The 10,736-nt window shown below is 50.5% G+C and overlaps 3 protein-coding genes across 3 annotated transcripts; all 3 read right to left on the bottom strand.

The window, feature by feature from the left end:
- Positions 1–266: 266 nt before the first annotated feature.
- Positions 267–646, bottom strand: LCP9604111_4135 (cytochrome b5-like heme/steroid binding domain-containing protein; the record flags this gene model as incomplete). The annotated part of the gene is made up of 2 exons (XM_039071801.1): positions 267–344; positions 470–646. The coding sequence occupies 2 exons, from the start codon at positions 644–646 to the stop codon at positions 267–269; spliced, it is 255 nt and encodes an 84-aa protein (XP_038929697.1).
- Positions 647–868: 222 nt separating this feature from the next.
- LCP9604111_4134 (putative mRNA splicing factor RNA helicase (Cdc28)) lies at positions 869–4,252 on the bottom strand (the record flags this gene model as incomplete). The annotated part of the gene is made up of 1 exon (XM_039071800.1): positions 869–4,252. The coding sequence occupies one exon, from the start codon at positions 4,250–4,252 to the stop codon at positions 869–871; it is 3,384 nt and encodes a 1,127-aa protein (XP_038929696.1).
- Positions 4,253–5,742: 1,490 nt separating this feature from the next.
- LCP9604111_4133 (tyrosine protein kinase SWE1) lies at positions 5,743–8,922 on the bottom strand (the record flags this gene model as incomplete). Its single annotated transcript, XM_039071799.1, has 1 exon — positions 5,743–8,922. One exon carries the CDS (start codon positions 8,920–8,922, stop codon positions 5,743–5,745), a length of 3,180 nt encoding a protein of 1,059 aa, XP_038929695.1.
- Between the last annotated feature and the right edge of the window lie 1,814 nt (positions 8,923–10,736).

The raw sequence follows: 10,736 nt of genomic DNA, 5'->3' as shown, positions 1-10,736 counted from the left end.
GAGCAAGAATGAAGCCTTTCTGTATGTACCAACCTCCAACCTCCTATATTGGTCTATTCTGTTCTATTCATGCCCCGGGTAGTAAGTTGATATTCACAGAGCAAAATAATCAGACAGGAATCACGGGTATAACGTTCGCTAGCGGAGTAAATACAACATCGTGACATTTATGTGATGTGCAGCTGATCGGGGTTTCCCGCAGTGGGCTTATCCTCCCAAACCAAAACACTGAAGTATATCATTTCCTTCATTTTCCAATAGAATATTCACAGCTTCGCAGCATCCTTGACTCCGCCGACCTTTAGCTTGGGTGAGTACTTCTTCAGCACGGATTCGTTGTGATACTAAACGGCGTTAGTTACATACTTTCAATAGCCGACTCGAACGATAGCCGATCATAACAATATATAACATTTTGGTTTTAAAGAGAAACAAGAAGAAAAGAAAGAAGAAAGAAGAGAATACATACTTTCCAGAACTGCTTCGAGGCATCCTTGCCCGCTACACGCTTAAGAATCTTTGCGCCGCCGGGGTGCTCGTCGACAAAGTTGGTTACATCGAAAACATTGCTGTCGATGATGATGTAGAGGCCCTTATCGGCAGTCTTGTGGTTGGCCACTTCAGCAGGGGTGAATGTTTTAGACATTTTGAGGTAGGATGTAGATTGAGAAGTTGAGAGAGAAAAAGGGGAAATCAGTAACTGACGTGACGTATAAAATTCGGAGAGGCCTTGGAAGTCTGGGGGAAAGCGGAGAAACCGAGGTTCGGTTGATTTGCCGCGGTTTGAATTATCTGGACGGTGATTGGTTGGAAGATGAGTGCCTGAGGTGTCTATTTTATATGAGGCTATTCAACTACATTATCCGTTCTACTCTCGACTCTTCTCTCCAGCCGCCCCCTGCCCCTTCGTTACCTTGCGATCCAACCCTAGACTCTCCAAATCCTTCTTCTTATAGTAATGCGGCGCAACCTCTACCAGCCACTCTGGCTGCAGCGGCATATTACTGCGCATGTACTCCTTGCTGGTAAGCACTAACTCGAAGTAGATGACCCAGCGAGGGTTAATCTCCATAAGTGTACTAGACGGATGCAAGTATACCGACTGTCCATTCTTGATAGTGCGGTAACTGTCACCGCCACGCTGGAGTCGCGCCGCATTGGGGAAGAACCCAGCCGTGATGGCCTTCTGGATTGGCTGGATATTCGTAGACCCACAGGTACTGACAGCCACCTCGACACGGTCGCACAGTTTGGCAAGCTGATCGCGCACATCGCGCGCCCGCGTCAGACTGCGCTGCTGCAGGAAGTTCTCTTTCGCCCAGATTATGCTAAAGTCCGAGTCGACCCATTGGTTCCAGACGTTCAGTAGCGTCAAATGGTCACCGCCTTCTTTGATGGTGAAGCGATTGCGCGCACTGTCCGCATGGATCTTCTTATCCTTGGGTCGGAAGAAGAGTGCGCTGCCTTCGCCGAGCATCGACACGATCGACAGCACTTCTTCTACGCATCCGTATTTGTCGGCGGCAAGGATCGCCTTGGCGAGCATCGGGTCCGTTGGGAACTCGGCCATCTGCCGGCCGACCTTGGTCAGCTCGCCTCGGTCGTTGAGTGCCCCGAGCGCATACAGTTGCTCTAGAGCGCGGATGATGGTCTCCGCCGGCGGAGGGTCCATAAAGTCAAAGTCGAGTAGTTGGTCGATTCCCAGCGACTTCAACATCAGAATCACACCGTTCAAGTTGGTACGTTGGATCTCCGGGGTAGTGTTCTCTTCCAGTTCGTTATAGTACGCCCACTTGGTATACAGGCGGAAACACTTGCCCGGGCCGACACGCCCAGCACGTCCGGCTCGCTGGTTGGCCGAGGCACGCGAACACGGCGTCACGACCAAGCTTTCCATTCCACTGCGTGGATTGAACACGTTCTCCTTGACAAATCCGGGATCAATCACGTAGACAATACCATCGATGGTCAAACTAGTTTCAGCGATATTAGTGGCAAGCACCACTTTTCGCGCATTAGGCGGAGTCGGCTCGAAAATCTTAGTCTGCAGTTCAGATGGCAGGTTGGCGTAGATAGGAGCAATAATCATCTCCGGAATCTTACTCCCAAGTTTTCGAGCCGTTTCCTGTAAGCTTTGCTCGGCGGCCTCGATTTCCTCTTGTCCAGTCAAGAAGACCAAAATATCTCCAGGGCCTTGCGTGACATGGATCTGGAAGACCGTTGTAATGGCTGCGGCGAGGTAGTTGGCTTCAGGTTGTGAAGTGTAGTGCACGTCGACAGGGTATCGGCGACCAGGAATATTGAAAATGGGCGCATCGTCGAAATACTTCTGGAACTTCTGGGCATCCATCGTCGCCGAAGAAATTAGCAGCTTCAGATCAGGTCGAGCTTTCGCAATATCCTTGAGCAGACCACAAGCGATATCGGTGGGCACCGTTCGTTCGTGCGCCTCGTCAATCATCAAGGCTGCGTACTGGCTCAGGTCCGGCTCTGTTAACAGTTCTCGTAGCAACATTCCATCGGTCATATACTTAAGAATGGTCTTGTCGCTGGTATTGTCCTCAAATCGGATGGCATAACCAACTTCATTTCCGATCTTCGTACCCATTTCATCCGCCACACGAGCAGCAACACTCATGGCAGCCACTCGTCGCGGCTGCGTGCAACCAATCTTGAGGCCATCCTTGGTGTAGCCGGCTTCATGGAGGTATTGTGGGATCTGTGTGGTCTTTCCGGAACCAGTTTCACCGACGATAATTAAAACTTGATGCTCTGCCACAGCCTGGATGATCTGATCACGGAATTGATAGATGGGCAAACTTTTGCGGGTTTCCTCCATCGAGAGGGCTTTCTTCTCTGCTGCATCGACCTGCTCCTTGAACCGCAGCTGCTCCTGCGTCATTGGCTTTTGCGTGCCCTCGAGTTTGGCGTCCATAACAAAGTTGATCTGCTGCGAATCATCGAAGACGTACTCATAGTCTCCCTCATCGACGAACTCGGCCTTTTTGATCTGTGCCTTGGCCTTGGCCGCCTGCTCCAGCTCCCACTCCTCGTGCTCTGTGACGAATCGCTCCTGGCCCAGCTCATCACGCTCGACGTACCGCTTGTACAGAGCCTCTTCCTTTTTCTTCCGATCGATTTTCCCCTTTTCCGTAATATAGTCGGATGGCATCTGATAGCCATCACGGTGATCGTCGATCCGAAGCCGTTCCTCGGCGAGACGAAGGACCTCTCGATTGCGCGCGAACTCCTCCTTCTCCTTGCGAGACAGATTGGGGTTTTCACGCAACTCCGCGGCCTCCTCTATAACCTGTCGTCGCAGTAGTGCTAACCGTTCTGCCTCGCGCTTCTTCAAGTATTCCTGTCGAGATCGTTCTCGCAGATCGGGCATCATCGAAGCCCGTGCGCTGGCATCATCGCCCAGCGCACGTCGCCGTGCAGCCTCGCCGTCGCGCGTCCGATCCTCAACAATCTTCTTCGACTTGCTACTTTCCTTATTAGCTAGTCGTTTGGCAAACTCGTCTCGTTCACGGAGATCTCGTTGGCGGTCGATCTCTTGCTTGGTCTCAGGGTCGATATCGATATCGTCGGCCAGTGACGCGGGATTGGGAGACGCAGAGCCATCATCGAGTCGTGTGCGCTTTGGGGGGGACTCTTCGAATTCCTTCGGGTAAATCTCGTTTTCGACAATCTGTTCGAGGATCTCTTCGTCGCCCCATCGATCGTCGAAGTCCTGAGAGCCCTTCTTGCGGAGCTTCCTCATCCGTGGCCGGTCGCGGCTCTCTGCATCGCGGCTTCGGTCTCGCTTTCGGCTGTCGTCCTTCTCCCCGCGACTCCGAGGCTCGGAGTCTCGCTTGCTGCTGCTCCTATCCTTGTCGCTGTCTCTGTCCCGTCTTTTCCGTCGCTCTCGGTCTGCCTCGACGTTGGTCGGTCCTAGCGATGGGGCGGGTTCTGGTTGGTCTTCGCCCATGTCTACCAGACGGTACTTCTTTTTCGTGGATTCCTTGCTCGTTGCGGGTTTGGAGGCAGAGGCGCTGGACTGTGCGCCCTTCCCCATGCGGGCATGGAGCTCTCGAGCAAAGGCACCAATTTCGCTGGCATCTATGCCATCCAGGAAGGACGTCAGGGTATCTTGGAGGGAGGAGGTCGACTTGGCTGAGCTGGCGGTCGCGAGTACAAAGTCGATTACGGTGGGCTCTGACGCGCCCGTTAGGCGGAAAAGATTTTCCGACACGAAATCTTTATTGTCCATGGTGCGTGATATGGGCTGTTATTATGGGAGAGAGAAAACTAAAAAGAAGTTGATGTGCAGGGCGGAGCTTCTTGAGGTGGAGGTAAGGTGCGGTTATTGTGAGTCGGGGTCTTGGAGACAGCGGCGCATGTTGCACAAAGTGTAGAGATCCAATAAGTCAAGCTCAATACCAGGGAAAGGGAGACTTGCAGAGCAGGGTGCCAAGTTTCGAGGTTAAAGATGGTTTGGAACAAGAAGTTGGAGAAGTTTGCGCCAAATGCCAAGAAATCCCGTGGCAATCCGAAATATATTTTGGGCTTGGGAGTATACAACGTGCGCTGTACAGACAAAAGATGAAGATAAATCATAGTTTTGTCTTGAATATAAGACCCCCGTACTCCCACGTAATCTTATGGAATTAAATATAGTGGGTAGGATAAAATACAGCGAGCTATGAAGTAACCAGCGTGTAATGGCCTTAAAAAAGGATATAGTGTATTGTTCCCCGAATTTCTTTAGGCAACTGATTGATTGTATCGAGCTGAAGCGACATCCATTGAGAGGCATTCTTGCCAGAAGGTATTCACATCACATATCCTCATTGGTTTTAATGTCGGCTTGCCTGAATATCGGATATTAAGGCTTGAACGCCAGTCTACGAGACAATGAAGTTATTGTCTTGTAATACGACTAACCATAGGTATAGATAACTAACGGTAGTTATACTTTGATTGGGAATAAACTATACAATTGAAGCAAGATGCTCGTAGGATATCATTTCAGTTCGTCATTGCAGTTACTACTACACAGACATGGAACCCAGGTGTTCAACCAAAGACACCAAACTAGCAGAGAAGATCACGCTCAAAGAAAATGGATAGGGGGTCATCACTGCCCAGAGGGCACACATTGATCATTAGAAAAGGCAAAAGAAAAGAGCAAAGATAGCAGTGACGTTTCCAAGCCAACTAAGCATGCCATCCGACCAGATATCAGCCCTGGAAAGAATTGTCGCCTCGGAGCGATTGACTCCCAAGGACAAGACGATAAGAGATATGTTGGAACGAATACAGCAGAATGCCAGAGTGACCTTGACCATTTCCAGAAGCAAGCATCCTGTGAGGTTGGTACATTTCTGGCATCTCGTAACGCTAGGTATCGAATCGTACAAAAGAAAAAAAAAAGATCCGTGAAACAGGGTTATAAACCCTTCGCAAACTCCAGTTGTGGTATCCGTGAACTGCTCAAGGTAACGCCCAGATCCAAACCTGATGGATCAATAACGCCCCAGCCCGCAATAGAAAACCCCAGCCTCAACCATTGAAGCATAGGATGGATGGGGGAATGATGTCGTGACGTGAAAACATGGCATCAAAGATGGGACAAAAAAAAAAAGGAAAAGGAAAATGGCCCAGGTCGAACACCGGGAAGAGGTGACAAAAGAAAAAAAGAAGGGCAGAGAAACAAGCAGGAACGCCCTCCGTATGCACAAGAGTAAAAGGGATATTAAATTACACGTCGATCATTTCGGCATCTTCGGCCAAGATCTCGTCAGCGGGGCCCCAGTTACCCTCGAAGACGGTGGCGCCAGCGCGGCGTCGTTGATTAATAAATTGCACTCCATAAGTTTCCAGGATTTGGTCAGCCGTGGGACGGTTCTGAGGCTCAGGGGATATCATCCATCGAACAATTCCGTCCAATGCCTGTGGGTGGCTGGCATCAACCATGAAGCTGGGTGGATCAATCAACTCCCCGCTTCGTGCGAGTCGTTGTGGTTTGGGGTTGCTCAATTGACGACTTGTCAGGAAATCATCGCCGAATTCGTTGTCACCCAGATCGGATGTACAAAGGTCCTCGAAAGATGACCCTTCCGAGATAGGATTTCCAGATGCATCGCGGAAGATGCTGGTCTCCGAGCTCCAGGTAAGGCTGGGCACATCGCTCATATCGCCGTTGCGGAGCTTCTGCCAAGATACCCCATTGTCAGGGAGTTCCACATTGCCGGCGATCTCAAAAATGATGAGACCAAGTGAGAAAATATCAGCGGGTTTGTCAAATCGGCCCATAAGAATCTCCGGTCCAATGTATTCGCGGTCTCCTTCGCCTTCAATACCATCCTCTGCAGGCCAGCGTGTCGCCATGCCAAAGTCACCAATCTTTAAAGTACCCTCAAAGGTGACCAGAATGTTAGCAGGTTTGAGGTCAAGATGGATGAATCCCTTGTCATGTATCTGCTTCAGTCCCAGAGACATCTCGAGCAAAATCTTCCAGATACGAAAGTCATCGAGTCGGGCCTTGAGACCGGCTTGTGCCAAGAAGCCATCCAGGCTACCCTCTTCGCAGAACTCTGTTTGAATGTACAGATGGCCATTGTTCTCCCAGCTGTCCATAAAGGAAATGACATGGTCACAGTTGGTCAAGGCCTTGAGAACTTCGACTTCGCGAATACGGCGCTCGCGATCCTTTAGCCCTAGATAGGGCTGCTTGCTCTTCTTGACAGCCCACACCTGATGGGGGAGAGAAGTTGGCGACCTTGGTTCACTTGATGGAAGAGAGAAGACAGATGGGAAGGACGCGTCATGAGGCTGCGCGACACGGAATACCTGAGAGAACTCGCCAGTTCCAATAAGCTCCACGCTGTCAAAGCGGGATGTCAAAGTGGGGTCGACATCTGGAACATGGTAGCCGCTAATTTGGAGACTGGGCCTTCTGAATGATGACCAGGAGTCTCGCGGTCCGGTTGGAGTGGCAGGAAGATCATGCTCCTGCACATACTGATGGTCACTGGGCACGGATATCGATAACCCACTCGGGTCGGGAGGGAAGTACTGGTCGCGGGGAGTGTGAGGTGATGCCTGCATAAGCTTCTCGTGCAGCGGACTCGCTGTCTCGGATAGTCGCTCTAGAGATTGGATTTGAGAAGTGGCGGGAGGGTAGGTGCGAGAGGGGAGGAAAGGCTGTTTGGTCGGTGTGGGAGGGAAGTCATCATTTGGAGGCTGGCTGTCGTGTCGGGAAGAGGGCGATTGGGCAAGAATCAATTCATCGCCATCAATGCTAGCGAAACTCCCACGCCGCGAGGTCTCAGGCCTATTGAAGCTGCTGCCGAATATTCCCATGCCCCGAGCGAAGGGACTTGGCTTGGGACGCGAGGTAGTAGGTGGGTTAAATGGAGAGACGGAAACGGCGTCTGATTGATGAACCAGACGTGACTTGTCGAATAATCGGTCCGGGGGGTTTGTCCCAGCGGTGAAAAGGTTGACAGGCCGTTTGCATGGTGTATCGGGCATGCTCTTGTTGAATGCGAGATTTTCCTCTGCATTGCGGTTTTTCTTGGAAATAAGACCAGTGGACATGAATGCCGCGGGTAGAGGCTTCACTAGCCTGAAGTTATCTGGGGTCGCAAAGGTTTCTGTGTCTTCTCCTGTGAGCCGAGTTACGGGGGCTGGACGAGTAGCCCCCGCGGGGAGAGATTTGGAGAAGTTGAACATTGTTCGCCGGCCTTCGGGCTTGTGGACAGGTTGATGTGTGGGCGAGTCCTCGATACTCGACCCAGAGGAGGACTGAGTGATGGTACGAGAGAGTGGGTGAGCAGTGGGTCGAGGGGGTTGAGTAGCGTTGACAGTGGGGTTGACGGGAGGGTTGGCGAAGGAGTTGGAGAAAAGAGGGCTGGCTGGCGGCTTAGGCGAGAAAATGTTCTCGCTGCCTGGCTGGAATAGGCTGCTATCAAATGACGTTCGCGTCCTAACCGACAATGGCGTCTCAGGTGGTGATGCGTCGGTCGAATCATCCAAAGCCCTTGGCCGTCCAAAGAGAGGTCGATCGCCGCGCTGCTGCAGAGTCGACCGTCGTAGAGAAGATGAGCGCTTAGGAATGGTCGCAAATGGACTGTGGGGCTGGACAGGCGTGGGGAAAGAGGGAATTTCGTTGCGCGTCGGAGATCCCTCTGGGGTGGTGTTCTCGACTTCGTTGTCGAAAATGCTAAATTCGGCGGAGAAATTGGAAGTGTGCACGCTGCGTCGTTTTGCAGAAGGGCTGCCTCGCGACGCTTGGTCCAAATTCATGATCCCGTCACTGCGCTTCAAGGGACTGCCCGTCGCAAAGCTGCCAAAGTTCCCACTACGTCGCTTTTCAACGCGCGACAAGCTTGAGCGCGGTGCAAAAGTCGATTCACCCTGAGGGGCAGGAGTAGTGTTAATAAAACAAGGGCTGTCTGGGGTCGTACTTTGACCTGGCGCGACGAGGTCATCGAGAGTCAAATCATTTTCTTCGCCAGAGGGTAAAGCGACGAGTTGAGTTGGAGTCGCGTTACCACTGTCACTTGAAACACTCAAAACGCGCTTGGGTGGACTGCGGGGTGATGTGCGTCGACGCATTGCTGGCCTAGTAATCTTCGCGCTAGGAGGGTAAGGGACGGCGAGAGGCGACTGGTGAGATTGATGAGATGGGAAGAGGACGAAATTGTTATGCGAAGCGCGCCGTGAGGGTGACAAGGGAGAAGAGATGTAAGTGGATTTGGAGGGGGAATGAGCACGCGGGTTGAGGAAGAAGTTCGAACTCTTGGATGGTGAGCGCGAAAGAGAGCGCCTCAGTTGGCGGATAGCAGAGCTCGCGTCAACGTGATGGATTCCCGAGTGCGATGGCAGATGAAGTGTGCCACCGGAGTCCCGGTGCGGCGAAAAGGTTGCAACCATGATCGGGGGAATGTGTCCACGTGCCGCACAATGAGTCCAGAATGAAGAGCGCGTCGCAAACTAAATGCGCTCTGGATATCTTAAAAGGAAATGTAGATACCCAGAGATTCGAGATTTGAAAACTCAAGATGGAGAGATTTAGAGAAGCTTCCCAAGGTCCCAAGGGTTTGACGCGTTCAAATCAACAACGCGTCCAGAAAAGGGAAAGATAGGAAGACGAGGAGCCAAGGATACCTTCGATATTCGAAGAATATGATATCCGAAGGAAGGCACGCGGAATGGAATGTTTTCCAAACTGATCAAATGCGAGTGGCGAATTCAAGACTGAGTCACACCACTTCCATATCGGATTCCAACCTTGAAAGGAATTCGACTTCTCTCCTAGGGACAAGCACGAACGCGTGTGTCTGCGTGCCTGCGTGCCTGCGATGTTTCACCTTGATGCCTTTTGATACCCGAGGATAACCAGATCAAGGCGTGTGGAATGTTTCACTTGCAAGTACACTCTTGTAAAAGTAGTGTCAAGGGTGTGTCGGAACCTTTTCTTCCAACAAAAAAGAAGGTCGCAAGGGGTAATTCCCCCAATTCAAAAGGTGAGGTCAGCCCACGAGGGCGCGAAAGTGAATCGAGGAGGGGTTGGGTATTGGTATGTGATTGTGTCCAACGATCGGGAATCGAGAGTTGGGCTTTAACAAACCACTTGGGGATACCAAAGAATGTTGCGAAAATCAACTATCCAGACGTTTGTATTCTAAAGTGTTCAGGGTGTTCGGGTGTGTTATAGAAATAAAGACCAAACCGATTAACGCGCAGTCGCGTTGTTGATCGTTGGATGCCCGATTTGGATTAGGGTGACGCGTGATTGTGACAACAAATATTAGGTAAGCAATAAACAATAAATAGCCCTATATAAAACCATGGCATCGAGACAAGAACTTCTTATAACCCATGAAAAATAATAATATCCCAATGAAAATGCCAGCAAACTCAGCTCTAAGATAACCCAAATCCAAATTTAAGCCCATATGTACGCTGTACTCCGTCCTTGGGGAACACTGCGCGTCTTCGATTTTCATTCGCACGGCCCCTGCACTGACGCCACAATAAACAAAGGGAGGGGTATATGCCGCTTCTCTTCTTTTTCTTATTTTCAATCAGGGTACGGAGTACGGAGTGCTAGTATACATATTGTTATTTTCAGTCGGTGCTCTAACCTAAAGAAAAAGAAAAAGAAAGAGAAGAACAACTTCAAGTCGGCGATAGGCCACGCGAAATCCCCCTTGCTTAAACCTATGCATCGCACTGCCTCTTATATTCCATATCTGATTCATCAGTCCTATTCTTGGGGGAATGTGAAAAAAAGGCTAGTACTTGGTCCAATGTCAACGAGAGGGATATATATGTATACCAAAAAAAGAAAACCCGGTCCATGTTGTACCTATAACACCCTATACGAGACTATACTAACTATGTACTACACCCAAACATCTATGTTATCTCCTGCAGTTCGAAAAGATAAAAAGATCCCCGGGCCCGTCCCGTCCGTGGGTCCCGCCGTCACTCGTCAAATCAAAGTTCGATAATTCGATTGGGAAAAGCAACATATACACATTCAACGCCTCATATGCAACGAGTATGATGAGCCAGACAGCAAGAGCAAATAGCACAAAAAAAAAGGTAACGAAAAAGAAGAGTATCCACATGAAAAAAGAAAAAAAAAACGATCTTGGTCTACTCTACTTCATACGCCGTGGAATCGCTCCGGGATACTCTTCCACCCCTCCTCTCTTCCATCCCTAGCATCACTAGATATT

Source organism: Penicillium roqueforti (assembly GCF_015533775.1).
Source record: "Penicillium roqueforti strain LCP96 04111 chromosome Unknown scaffold_08, whole genome shotgun sequence".
NCBI classification, from domain to species: Eukaryota; Fungi; Ascomycota; class Eurotiomycetes; order Eurotiales; family Aspergillaceae; genus Penicillium; species Penicillium roqueforti.
This window is presented reverse-complemented; position numbering and strand designations above follow the sequence as displayed.